We start from the raw sequence: 13,137 nt of genomic DNA on the forward strand, positions 1-13,137 counted from the left end.
TCCTGGTTGACTTTGCCCAATCACCAGTCGCGCTGCTTGCGATAGACGGGCCGTCTTTCCCATCCAGGTCGACTTAAGGGGCGGGGCTCTGCACGCCAGACTGGGCGGGCCCCCGAACTTTGATGGGCTTCTCTCTTGCCCAATTGATAAATGGTATTCCCAGACGGGCCGCCTCTATGGCCAATGAGAACTCCTGGCGGGGTCGCGGTGGGCGGGCCGTGGACCCTCCGGTATAAGACGGTCCCGGGGGAGTGCGGAGAAAGGGGGGGGTCTCGGCGGCCGGAGGAGGAGTAGGTGCGGGTGAAGATGGCGGCAGCCGAGGCCGCGAACTGCATCATGGAGGTGAGTGCCTGGAGCGCCGGCGGGGGCGGGGGCGGTTTGGAGGTCGGTGTTTTATGCCTCCGTCGTGGAGAAGGGGCTCCGAATAGGCGGATGGGGGCTCAAGGCCGCTAGCTGTAGGGAGGGGGCGCCGCATGCTCCGGATCCGGGGGCACCCTTTGGGGTGCGGGCTCCCTAGCTCTCGGGGGCCTGCGGCAGCCGGCCGAACCGTGGGTCTCGTGCCCCCTCCCACGTCGGGGAGGGCTGGGGGCGCTTCCGGCCTGGCCCCCACGTGGCCGCGGCGCGGTGGGTGGGGAGGGGGTGTGCCGTGCCCGGTGGCCCGGCGGGCTCCACGTGTGGGACAAAGGCCCCGCCCCCGGCCGGGGGAGGGGCGCCCCGGGGGGGCGGGAAGGAGGCTCCGACCCTTCCCTGGACGCCCCCAACCCGCCTCCCCGGCGATCGTGATAGACGCCTCGGGGTGGGACTTACTTGGGGCCCTCTGCGAAGTAAAGAGTCTCTTAGGAGGGGCAGTGTATCGAGGCTCTGCAGCCCCCTTCCCGGGGCCGGGGCATCTGCTTGGGCGTCGGTCCAGATTTCGTGGACTTTTGGGTTGGGGTTGGAGGAAGACGAAGAATTGGTTCCCTTCGAGCCCTCCCGTTTCCTGTCTGTGGATTCTCCCCTGCCCCGGGCTCTGGGAGCTGGGGGGATGGGGCATGCCCCTGTGACCTCCCTCTGGGGGGGGCACCTAGCTGAAGGAGATCCTTCTCGATAAGGCTCCGTGCACCCCCTTGTGGCCATTTCTGGGTGTGTGGGAGGGACGTCTTTTTCATGGGGCGTGTCCCAAAGCCCCCCTCCCGGGCGAGGGGAGGGAGCGGAGCGTCTGTCTGCTGGGGGGGGGGGGAATCTGATGGAATATAGGCTGCGAGCTTTACGCCTTCCTGGACCCCTTTCTCTCCCCGGGGCATTTGTGAGAGATGGCCTCCCCCTTCCTGAAGTCCTATTTGGGGGTCCTGAGCCTGGATCCCTGAAACCGTTTCCCGTGGGGTTTGGTTCTTGTGCAGCCATGTGGGGCTGGTTTCGGTGCTGGCTTTCAAGCCGTCTTGATGCTTGTCTGGCGGTGGTGTCAGTGGTATTGAGAAATGGGCCGCAGTGGGAAATCCCCTCCCCAAGCCTCCTCGCTGGCTTGGGAGGATGGGGGTGGGGCTTGGAGCTCAGTGGGTCGTGTCTGTGACTTCACGCTTGGAGGGTGGTCACATTTGGAAGAGATGTAATCTGATGGGGCCTCTGCACTTGCCGCTTGCCTTGAAGCATTCTCTGAAGTGGGCGGTCAGATCCCAAGATGCATGCCATTAGGGGGCCGCTCCCAAGGGTCACTCCAATGTGACCATCACCCTTGGCTCTCTCCTGGACCAGGGCCTGTAGGGGTGGAGGAAATATCTTCCCCAGAGGTTGTCCCAGGACTTGGCCCCACACCTGGGAGCCGTCTGAATGGGGGAGGGATGGGCTCAAAGATCCAGAAGCTGGCCATGGTCCCTGGGACTGTCTTCCTGGGTAGAGGGTAACGAGAGGAGACTGGCTCCGGCTGGTTTTGTTGGGGGCTTCCTGAGCCCGAGGCAGGAGCTAGGGGCAGGGGTGCCAGCTCTGATGGGGGTGCCACACCTCCTTTCTGGAATCCTCTCATAAGAGACTGGTTGGCAGATGTGGCAGATGCCCATTGGGTGCCCCCTGCCAGCCCCTCTCCCCCGGCTACTCATGGCACCCCAGGATGGGGGTGTATGTCAGGAAGTGTCACCTAATCTGGGGGGATTAGATGATCAGGGGGAGTGACAGCTGGCGGTGCCTGTGTGCCCGGCGGGTGCCAGTTCCTCTGGCGGGCATGGGGGAGGTGTATGGTCAGGTGCCTGGCCAGAGAGGGGCAGCGTGGGGGCCGGCCACCATCTCTCCAGCCACAGCTGAGCCAGAAACCCGCTCTTCTCCCCCCACTTCTGTCTCTTTTAAAAACAGCCCTGCCTCTTTCCTTGCTCCCTCTGTCACCCCTCCCCAGCAAGGAGAAGGAAAATTGCAAGAAACACCGCCCTCCCCAAGAGCCTGGGTCCTCTGGCCTGGCCTTCCCCTAGCCGCTCCCAGTAGCTAATCCTTTCTCCGTGTTACTCTCTCCTAGAAATTTGTAGCCACCTTGGCTAATGGGATGAGCCTGCAGCCGCCTCTTGAAGAAGTAAATATCCTTTTGTGAGACCCTTCCCCACATAAACATATCCTGCCACACATCAGGCCCCTGCTAGCAGTCTAACCGTGATCCCTCTTGCTTCAAACCAATTTACCCCGAGCCCCGGAAACACTTAGGACAAACTCCCTCTAGGTCTGTGGCCCCCATCTGGCCTCCCCCAATACCGTGGCTACTTCCTTAACTCCATTCCCAGCCCCCCTTGCCCCTCCCTGTGTCGGCCCCAGTTCTGCTGCCCCTCCCCTTCCCAGCTGTGGGCTGAGCTAGAGACGGGGGCAGAGAGACTGGAGAGATGGTAGGCGTGGCTGAGGTATCGGGGGTCCTCCCGTGGATCGTGCTCTGGGGGGGTCCTGGAGGAGGAGAATGGGGTCATTAGATTTTGGGGTTCTGGGGGAGGAAAGATGGCAGGGGGGTCTGTAGGGTTGCCGTGGTGCGGTTTGGGAGGGGCGGTTCTGTACTCTCCAGGAGTAGGGACCTGGAGGTTCAGGAGGCGGTGGGGAGCCCCCCGATTTGACGCACGCCCCCATCCACCCTCTCCCAGGTCTCCTGTGGCCAGGCAGAGAGCAGCGAGAAGCCCAATGCTGAGGACATGACGTCCAAAGATTACTACTTCGACTCCTATGCCCACTTCGGCATCCACGAGGTGAGTGGGGACACCTCCTGAGGATGCTCCACCCTGGGGGAGGGGGGTGTCCCTGTTTGGCAGGGCTCGAACTTAATTTCCCACGCATGTGCACTGCCTCCCCTGGCCGCCCCTCTGCGCATGCGGGGCACACCCCGGGGGTCCCGGCTCCCAGCCGTTGCCGTGGCGACCGAGGGGAACCCGGCCTCCGCGGGGCCACTCCTGGGAGGCTGGGGTGGGAGCGCGCATGCGCGCCGCGACTGCAGCCAGAGGCCTGGCTGTCAGTCTCTGGCGCCCTCTGGTGACCGGCGGTGGGACTGTCCCCCAGCTGCTACGCCCGGGCGCGGACGGGCCTCTTGCCCACGGTGGAGTCTGAGGTCCCAGCAAGCAGCTGGGATGGGATGCTGAGCTTTTTTTTCTTTTATTTTTTCTTTTTTTTGCTGAGGCCTTTTTGTAATTGTGGTGAAATATACATAAAATTTACCAGTTTCAAGTGTGCAATTCGGTGGCATTCTTACGACATTCAAAAGGCCAGGATCGCTGGGCTGAGGCGGCGGTGGTGGAATCTGGCTGAGATGGGAGTTTAACCCATCCGGTCGGGTTTTACATATAGGGAAACTGAGGCACGTGGAAGGGAAATGGCTTGTTCCAAGGGGACGAAGGTGGTGGGAGGCTGGGCTCCAGCTCTCCAAATGATCAGCGTGTCAGAGGCCAGGGTGCCCCATTCTTCAGCTGGGGATTCGGGCCCCTCACAGTATCCTTGTGCCCCCTACTCCCCCAGGAGATGCTGAAAGATGAGGTGCGCACCCTCACGTACCGAAACTCCATGTTTCACAACCGGCACCTCTTCAAGGACAAGGTGGTGCTGGACGTGGGCTCGGGCACCGGGATCCTTTGCATGTTCGCTGCCAAGGCCGGGGCCCGCAAGGTCATCGGGGTGAGTGTCCTGGCGGCTGGTCAGGCCTGGGCCTGGGGGGAAGAGAATGGGGGTTGAGGCTGGGACTCAGGGCGTCTCACCCTCCCTTCTTCCTGGGCCCCCAGATCGAGTGTTCCAGTATCTCTGATTATGCAGTGAAGATCGTCAAAGCCAACAAGTTAGACCACGGTGAGCCCAGGAGAGAATGAGTTTGGCGGGGGGGGGGTGGCGTGGGTGAGCCCAGCTTCTCCGGGGCCCTTGGCACAAGGGTGGGGCCACTGGACACAGATTCAGCCCTTCCTCCCAGGTGGCCTGTGGGCCGCCGACAGCCCGAGGATGCAGCCTTCTCAGAACCCACGACCTGTGAGCGTGTCCTGCCCTCTGAGAACTTGAGTGTGGAAATCACACGCTTAGCGCTTCAGTCTTTAAACCTCAGGGCAAAAGGCAGCCTTCAGTTTCTTCATTGAGTAACAGAGCCACGTGGCTGACACCTGCTGGCCCAGAGAGAGGTCTGCTTCCCCCCTCCTCTGAGTCCAGCCAACGTTCCCTTCCAGAGAAGTCGGCACGGACAAGCAGACATATCTGACAATGTTTTTACAGTCACGTGCATATTTTTTACACAAATAGCATTTCATACAAGTGTTTGGCCCTTTGCTTTTTTCATCTGTTTGTCATAGGGTTTAATGCGTTTCAGCTGTTAAGAGGGTCTTGCTCTTTCTGGTGACGCCCTCACACGCACGCACCCAGCGTCCTTATCCAGGCTCCCGGTGATGCGAGTGTGAGCCGCTGCTGAGATTTTCATCCCCCCGCACACAGTGTCTTTCCATACACAAACTAGCATATCTGTGAGGCCAACTTACACAGGCAGGGTTGCTTGGGTCGAAAATATAAGTTAGGTAGATGGTGCCAAACTGCCTTTGAGTTCCACCACTGAGGCCGAGGGGCAGGGAGTGTGGGGAGACAGTGGGTTTTCCAGAGGGGAGAGCTCCTGGCATTCTAGAAACAGAAGTGATTTAAAAAAAAAAAGAGGTTAGGGGGGCTGGCCCTGTGGCGTAGTGGTCAGTTAAGTTCATGTGCTCCACTTTGGCGGCCCAGGCTTCACGGGTTCAGATCCTGGGTGCAGGCCCAGCACAATGCTCCTCAAGCCAGGCTGTGGCCGCGTCCCACATAGAAGGACTCACAACTAGGAGACACAACTACGTACTGGGGCTTTGGGGAGGGAAAAAAAAGGAAGACTGGCAACAGATGTTAGCTCAGGGCCAATCTTCCTTTTAAAAAAAAAAACTGGCCTGGTTCTCTGATAGACTAAGTACTGACTAAGAAAAGAGGCTAGTATCAGCAACCCTCAAGTACCCATTGCTCAGCTTTAAATATTTCCATTTGAAGCAACTTCCAACATTGGTACCATTTCCTCTGTAAATCCTGCTTGTGTGTCTCTAATAGATAAGGCCGTTTAAAGACGTGATCATGCTGTTACTTATACATTGAACCCAATTAGCGACAAAATCTTCATATCCCCTAATATCTAGTCCACATAAAATTTCTGCTTCTGCCTCAGAAACATCAAGAGCGATGAGTTTTAGCACTGAGTTAACAGGCTGTGGCCTCGGCTCGCCGAGTTCTTTGCGGGTCCCCAGATGCAGCCCCCAGCCCTTCCTTGAGAAGACAAGGGCTGCCCCAGTGGGGTCTCCAGGCTCTGGCCCCCACCCCGGGGTCTCCTCAGGGGTGATGATACGTGCCCCCGTGTGTCCCCACAGTGGTGACCATCATCAAGGGGAAGGTGGAGGAGGTGGAGCTCCCAGTGGAGAAGGTGGACATCATCATCAGCGAGTGGATGGGCTACTGCCTCTTCTACGAATCCATGCTCAACACCGTGCTCTACGCCCGAGACAAGTGGCTGGTGAGGCCCTGGAGGGGTGGGAGCGGCTCATGCGGCTGGGGTCCTCCAGCCGTCATTGAGGGCGTATCAGTCAGAGTCAGGCAGAAAACAAAAGCCATGCTAGGTATTTCCCACGCAAGGGGCTTAATACAGGGCATTGACCACATGGACGTTGGAAGGCCCACAGCCAGCACGGGGTGTAACAGGCACCAGAAGCTAGACAGCCACAAGGAGATGGTGCCATGTCAGGAGGGAGTTAGTGCCGGGAAGAAAGCCGTAGCAGGGCAGAGGGATAGGGAGGGACTGGGGGGCCGTGGTCCCAGGTGCTCAGATCAGAGCAGGCCTCCCAGGGGAGGTGACTGAGACCTAAAAGGAGGGGAAGTAGCTGCATGGGATCTAAGGGGAAGAGCGTGTTGGGCAGAGGATGTCGGCCAGTGCAAAAGTCCTGGGGCAGGCGTGCGCTTTCTGTGTGTTGAGAGCTGTGGGGAAGCTGGAGTGGACTGAGGGTCTGGAGGAACAGGAGGAGGTGAGGGGTGGAAGGGCCTGTGCAGATCTCACAGGGCCTTGTGGACCCCATGAGACTCTGGTTTACCTCTCAGAGGAGCCAGGGAGGGTTCGGAGGATCCCTGAAGGAGAGGGTCTGACGTAGGTGCTCCTGGGCGGCCATGGGCAATAGACGAGGGCAGAGGCCACTGCCGGAGTCCAGGTGGCGACTGTGACTGGAGGCTCAGCCCAGGCCAGGGGCCGCGGGGGAGATGAAGAGACCAAACCAGCAAGATGTGGGGATGGTGCTGCCAAGACCCTGCCACCCTTGACATCCTCGCCCCTACTCGTCCCCCTCCGCAGGCACCCGACGGCCTCATCTTCCCAGACCGAGCCACGCTGTACGTGACGGCCATCGAGGACCGGCAGTATAAAGACTACAAGATCCACTGTGAGCAGGGGCCAGGGGGCGGGGGCCGGGGGGCGGGGGGCGGGGGCAGGGGCGGGCCTGGCCCGGGTGCCCATGGGCTCACGCTCCCGCCTGCCTGCCCAGGGTGGGAGAACGTGTACGGCTTCGACATGTCTTGCATCAAGGATGTGGCCATCAAGGAGCCCCTGGTGGACGTGGTGGACCCCAAGCAGCTGGTCACCAACGCCTGCCTCATCAAGGTGAGGGGGTGGCTGGTGTTCCCCAGGGTAGGAACCAAAGAAGGACCAGCACCTGGCCCTTGTGCAAGACATCAGGCTCCAGAGTTTGCCTGAGGTCTTGGGGGCCTGACCTGTCAGTCAGAGGTGGCTTTAGAGGCTCAGAGAAGCCACTTCATTTATTAAAAAGCTTTGTAGTAGGGCCAGCCCCACGGTGTAGCGGGTAAGTTTGCACATTCCACTCCGGCAGCCTGGATTCACGGGTTCAGATCCTGGGTGTGGACCTACACCACTCACCAGCCATGCTGTGGCAGAGTCCCACATACAAAGTAGAGGAAGACTGACATGGATGTTTGCTCAGGGCCAGTCTTCCTCAAGCAAAAAGAGAGAAAAAAAAAAGAGGAGGATTGGCAATGGATCTTAGCTCAGGGCAAATGTTTCACAGCAAAAATGAAAACAAATAAATAAATAAAATAAAAAGCTTTGTGAGCCAGGCAGGCCCTTGGGGCATAGGATCCTGAGCAGGCGGGCTGGCCCCGCCCCGGGGCACACATTCCCCCGGGCACCCCTGAGGCAGGTGGCTGAGAGCCCAGGCCACGAGCGAGTTTATACACGCATGGGTCAGCCATAAAGAGTGCTGCAACCGTGATCGTTTTTTTGAGCCCCCCGTGTCTGGGTTGGGACCGTGTGGTGAACTAACGGGCTGAGTCCCAGAACTGAGGAGGGCAGAGCTGGGGGAGCGGGGAGAAGTCTGTGGCCCCGACAGGGCCAGCCTCCGTGTCCTGGGTCAGAGCCCTGGTTTGGTTCTGAGCGCACTGGGCAGCTGTTGAGGATCCTAGGCGGCGGTGTGACGTGCTTTCATTGACTGTTTGATAGTTGTCACCTTGGCTGACAGGTCAAGTAAGGGGTCTGGGGGAGAGGGCGGGAGCCGGGGCCTGTAAGAGGCCACCGCGGGGCCGGCCCTGTGGCCAAGTGGCTATGTTTGCGCGCTCTGCTTTGGTGGCCCAGGGTTTTGCTGGTTCAGATCCTGGGCGCGGACATGGCACCGCTCATCAGGCCACGCTGAGGTGGCGTCCCACATGCCACAACTAGAAGGACCCACAACTAAAAATACACAACTATGTACCGGAGGGCTTTGGGAAAAAAAGGAAAAATAAAATCTTTAGGAGAAAAAAAGCCACCGCAGTAGAGAGGCCATGGGGACCTGGGCAGGGTGGAGGCGGTGGAGGGGGCAGCAGGTGACTCCCCGAGTGGAAGTAGTTGTTTGAGGAGGTAGACGTGTCAGGTTTGAGGTGTGGATGTGAGAGGGAAACAGGAAATCCAGCGTGGCCCCCCCGCCCGCCCTGGGAGCAGGGAGCCAGTGTGGCCCCTGGGGGTCTCGCTTGAACACTGGGCTGCACGTCGGGGAGCGGGGCTCACGGGGCGTGTCCCGCAGGAGGTGGACATCTACACTGTCAAGGTGGAAGACCTGACCTTCACGTCCCCCTTCTGCCTGCAAGTGAAGCGGAACGACTACGTGCACGCGCTGGTGGCCTACTTCAACATCGAGTTCACCCGCTGCCACAAGAGGACCGGCTTCTCCACCAGTGAGGCGCGGGCCGAGGGGCGGGTGGGCTGGGCAACGGGGGAGGGAGCCCCGGGTACACTGAGAACCCATGTTCTGGTGCCAGCTCTGCCAGCAAACCCGAGCGTGCGGTGCCTCAGTTTCCCCACCCGCGAAACCGCACTCCCTGTCTCTGGGGCTTCACGAGGACGGAGGGGTTCGGGGATTGTGACCACGGTCAGTGTTGAGTGAACGGTCACTGGGGGGCGTGCCCGGCAGAGGGAAGGGCAAGGCCCAGGCCTGGGGGACAGGGCAGGGCAGGAGGCCTGGCTGAGCCACCCCCGCCCCCAGGCCCCGAGTCCCCGTACACGCACTGGAAGCAGACGGTGTTCTACATGGAGGATTATCTGACAGTGAAGACGGGCGAGGAGATATTCGGCACCATCGGCATGCGGCCCAACGCCAAGAACAACGTGAGGCTCGGGGGCAGGGAGGGGCCACCTCTGCCTGTGGTGGGGCCCCCGCACCCCTCAGCCCCAAGCCAGCCAGCCTGGCTACACCCTGCTCCGGCCTCCGCCTGCCCGGGGCCCTCACGGTCTGCTAGGGAACACGATTTTATTGAGAACCTACTGGAAGCTGGGGCTTGTTCCCCAGCCCTCCTGACAGTCCCACGGTAAAGGCTGGGCGAGTGGGAATGGCCGGAGGGAGAGCTGAGCCCCCGGCAGGACGGAGCTGCCATCAGCTGAGACGAGGGCAGCAGGTCTGGGCCAAAGTCGGCAGCTCCAGCAGCCAGCTCGGTGGGCGGACGTGGGGTCTGGACCCGGAGTCGGGGGAGTGGGCCGCGCTGGCAGTGTTGCCTGGGGCCCCGCTGGGACTGGGCGTGAGGCTGGAGGATGCTCAGAGCAGCCGGATGGAGGGCAGTGCGCCAGGCTCTCGCCCGCCGTCTAGGTCTGGAAACGTTTTGGGGTGTCACCACTGAAGACGGGGTACTACTGGCCTCTAGGGGGTAGGCCTGGGGGTGCACAGAGCAACGAGGAGTCCCCCAACTGAAAAGTGGTACTGCCCAGCCTTGGGGGTGCCGGGGGTGGGAAGCCACAGACTAGAGACAGACACCCGGAGAGGGAGGTGGAAGCCAGGAGCCCAGGTGAGGGTCAGTGAGGACCGAGGGCAGAGGTCGCTGGTGACTGGGCCCCAGCCTTTCCAGAGTGGAAGGGCCCGGGGGGCACAGGAGTGCTGGCTTCCTGGCCGCTTGGGAGCGGGGACGGGGGGCCATCGAAGTTTGCTGTCAAGTTTTTCGGGAGGAGGAAGTGTCCCGGAGAGGGGTTTCCTTATAAAAGAAGGAAGAAATGACTTTTGCTGATGCAAATAGTCTCAATGGGGGAAAATCTCCTGATGCAAGAGACAGACCAGCTGAGCTCTGGCCCCCAGGGACAGTTTGAGGATGTCACGTGGCGCTGTCACTGGGAGTCAGATTAAGGGCAGATGCTGGGTGGGACCAGCAACATGGATTCTGCAGTCTGGACATGAGCTAAAAGCAGGACCCTGGGGTCTCTGGGGCGGGGTGTGGACAGCTGGGACCCCCTCCGCCGCCTCCCCACAGTTGTGCATCTCCGCCCGCCCAGCACGGTCCCCCTCACGCCCGCCCTCTCCCCACAGCGCGACCTGGACTTCACCATCGACCTGGACTTCAAGGGCCAGCTGTGCGAGCTGTCCTGCTCCACCGACTACCGGATGCGCTGAGGGGCGCGCTTCTCCCCGGGCCGGCCGGCCCTGCGCGCACCCAGGGGCTGCGGCATTCTTAGCTGGTTTCGGGGGTCCCCCTTCCTCTCCCTCCCTCCCACAGAAGGGGGTTTTAGGGGCCTGGGCCGGGGGGCGGGGCACATCGTGACTGTGTTTTTCATAACTTATGTTTTTATATGGTTGCATTTACGCCAATAAATCCTCAGCTGGGCCGGCTCCGCTTCCTGGGGGCAGGGCGGGGGCGGGTCCGTCGGCAGGGGCCACGGTGGCCACCGGGAGTGCCGGGACATCGGGACAGCGTTCCCACTTGTGTCTCTGGGTCTGGTTCCCTTTCGCGCCTTGGAGGGTCTCTGCGCCCTGCAGCCCTCCTCCTCAGGGTCTTGGCCCAGCTCACGGCTCACCTCTCTCCCAGGGTCTCTTCCCTGATCCCTCTCTCGGGGTCTGTGTCCCCCTTCCCCTGAGACACTGTTCTGCCCTGTTCCCTCCTGTCCCTGAGGCTTCTGCTCTGGGCTGCCCTGCTGGGCTGGGGGAGGGTGGGGGTGGGGGTTCCCAGCACAGCTGGGCCCTTGTTTCCCAGAAGGCCGGCTCCCCGCCTCCCCCCCAACACACACATTGTTCCTCTCTGGCTGTTTTTTCCTGTCTGGGACCCTCCAAGGCCAGGCCAGGGCTGACTGGCAGTGACTACTGCCCTGCCCTCTGCAGCTGGGGAAACTGAGTCTGGGGGGGGGCTTATAACTTGGGGGTGGGGGTCCATGGGGGAGCCCACCTTAGGGCAGCAGGGCCTCCCCACTTTACAGAGACGGACGCCAAGGCCCCGGTCCCCTCCCTCACAGCTCCCCAGGGGCTGCCTACACATGTCCTTTCCCATGGCCTTGTCCACAGAGCCCCCTTGTCCCCCAGGGTGCTGGCCACACTGCCTGGATGACCCGAGACAACATGCAGGTCTTTCCATGGCCCTGACTACACCGGCTTCAGCACAGCTGGGGCACTGGCCCGGCACACCTGTCTACACCTCCTCTTCCGGGATGGTGTCCGTGCCAGCTATGCTGGGGCCCAGTCTCTGTCCCCAACCCCAGACGGCTCCGACGGCACATGTCCCACGTTGCCCGGCCCCCTCTGGAAGTCGCCTGGCCCCTGAGAGGCTGGTCAGGGTTGGGGTGAGGGTGAGGTCACATCTACACTGGAGCCCAGCGTTTCCCTGCCCCCATCCCTTTCCTGGAAGCCAGCTGCCTTGTCACCACTTGCAGGTGTCAGCTGCCCCGCCCCTCTACCCTCGGCCTTAAAGGGTCGCGTCTCCCAAGGCCTCCCAGGGGCACAGACAGCGCCGCGGCGGGACAGCATGCCCACAAGGGCCTCGTGGGTGCGGGTTCTCATCTTGCCCTTCTGGCGTGGTGCAGGCTCCTAGACTCGGCCTCAGTTTACCCCGCTTGGGAAGTGGGGACCGGTCCTGAGTCCCAGCTACAGCGGGCGCTCAGAGGGCATCATCCGGACGCGGGGAGGGGGCGGGGCCGCACCCCGGAGGGGCTGCTTCGCCCACCGCTCTCCCCGCCCCACCCCGCGATGGCCGCCCACATCCTCCTGCTGTGTCTCCTCGCCTCCTCAGTCCTGGGGGACCCGGACTCCGCGGGCAGGTGAGAAGGGCCGGTGGCAGCGGGCACAGGGCGGGAAGGAGCCGGCGGGGCGCGTGCGCCCTTGTCGGGGGATGGGACGGTGAAGTGCCAGCGCGAACCCGCTCTCCCCCGCTCCCTCCGCAGGCGGCCCGGGCCCCAGGCCCCCCAGCCCCGCGGGCGCCCCTGTTCCCTGGGCACGTGCCAGGCCCACCGCCTGCCAGACATCCTACACTGGCTGCGCTCCGCCTCCACCAAGGAGCCCTCGGCGAAGGCCGGCCGCGAGCCCCAGGACCCCCGCAGCTACGGGCGCCGGCGGCGGCGCGGGGCCAGCGTCCCGCTGCGGCTCCAGGACCCCAGCCTGCGACAACGAAGCCAGCGCAGGGCCCAGCTCGCCGCGTGACGTCGGGCACGTCTCTGCTCCTCTCCTCGCCTCAGTTTATCCATCTGTAGATTGGGGCCAAGACCCCAAGTTTCTTTGCCCCTAACTCTACCTCCTGGGCTCACAGACCATCTTTCCCTCCCCCGTGCCCCGCCCCAGGCTGTGACTGGGCTGGACCCAGCATGGACAAAGAATATTCACGTCCAGAGCCGAATAAAACGAGAGCTCCATGTTTCAGTCTCTGCTTGTCTGTGCCCATTCCGGCCTCCCAATCCGAGCCCGGTCCCTAATATATTCTTCCCCTTTATCCATGCACCTGTTCCCTCACGGAAGTCCCTCTGGCTGTCTAACTTGAATCCAATCCTCCGTAGCGCCTCTTTCGCGCCAACTCAACTCATGCAGCTGCACCTCCCGTGGGGGGCTTTGGTGGGCCGACCTGACCCCAAAGCAGCCCTCCGCCCCCCGCAGAGTGGTAGGGCTGCCATCCGCTCCGGCTGGATACCTCACGCGCGTGACTCGACTGACTCAGAGGTGGGCTGTGCGTTCCAAGCTGAGCCCCGTTCCTCGAAGAGAAAGGAGAGCGAGAGAGACAAAGCGGCCTGGGGAGCCGAAGAGCCCGGTGCTCAGAGCGGAGATGCTGCCTGAAACCGGGGAGGCCGAACGCTGGAGAATCGGGCCGGGCAGCCGGAGACCGAGGACTGGGGATCGAACGGAGGGAGCGGATTGGACGCTGGGACCCGAAGGGGGCGGGGACAGGAGGCCGCGATTGCAAGGGGGC

The 13,137-nt window shown here is 61.9% G+C and overlaps 2 protein-coding genes and 1 long non-coding RNA gene across 10 annotated transcripts; 2 read left to right on the top strand and 1 right to left on the bottom strand.

The window, feature by feature from the left end:
- Positions 1–38: 38 nt before the first annotated feature.
- PRMT1 (protein arginine methyltransferase 1) lies at positions 39–10,581 on the top strand. 8 transcript variants are annotated; one of them, XM_070633193.1, is made up of 11 exons: positions 78–342; positions 2,480–2,533; positions 3,084–3,185; positions 3,946–4,101; positions 4,206–4,269; positions 5,838–5,980; positions 6,806–6,893; positions 6,996–7,111; positions 8,523–8,673; positions 8,982–9,103; positions 10,287–10,581. In XM_070633193.1, exons 1-11 carry the CDS (start codon positions 307–309, stop codon positions 10,368–10,370), a joined length of 1,116 nt encoding a protein of 371 aa, XP_070489294.1. In that variant the 5' UTR covers positions 78–306; the 3' UTR covers positions 10,371–10,581. The 8 variants fall into 8 exon arrangements, 6 of the variants coding, with proteins under 6 accessions (XP_070489295.1, XP_070489299.1, XP_070489294.1 ...); XR_011543854.1 differs by having other exon boundaries at positions 242–342; positions 8,523–8,885; positions 8,929–9,103; XM_070633194.1 differs by lacking the exon at positions 2,480–2,533 and having other exon boundaries at positions 39–342.
- LOC139085514 (uncharacterized) lies at positions 3,570–5,076 on the bottom strand. Its single transcript, XR_011543856.1, has 2 exons — positions 4,941–5,076; positions 3,570–4,133 (listed from the first exon to the last, which is right to left on the bottom strand). It is a non-coding gene; the product is annotated as an uncharacterized lncRNA (long non-coding RNA).
- Positions 10,582–10,718: 137 nt separating the features above from the next.
- ADM5 (adrenomedullin 5 (putative)) lies at positions 10,719–12,596 on the top strand. Its single transcript, XM_070633199.1, has 2 exons — positions 10,719–12,001; positions 12,125–12,596. The coding sequence occupies exons 1-2, from the start codon at positions 11,931–11,933 to the stop codon at positions 12,378–12,380; spliced, it is 327 nt and encodes a 108-aa protein (XP_070489300.1). The 5' UTR covers positions 10,719–11,930; the 3' UTR covers positions 12,381–12,596.
- The last annotated feature ends 541 nt before the right edge of the window (positions 12,597–13,137 follow it).

Source organism: Equus przewalskii, chromosome 9 (assembly GCF_037783145.1).
Source record: "Equus przewalskii isolate Varuska chromosome 9, EquPr2, whole genome shotgun sequence".
NCBI lineage: Eukaryota > Metazoa > Chordata > Mammalia > Perissodactyla > Equidae > Equus > Equus przewalskii.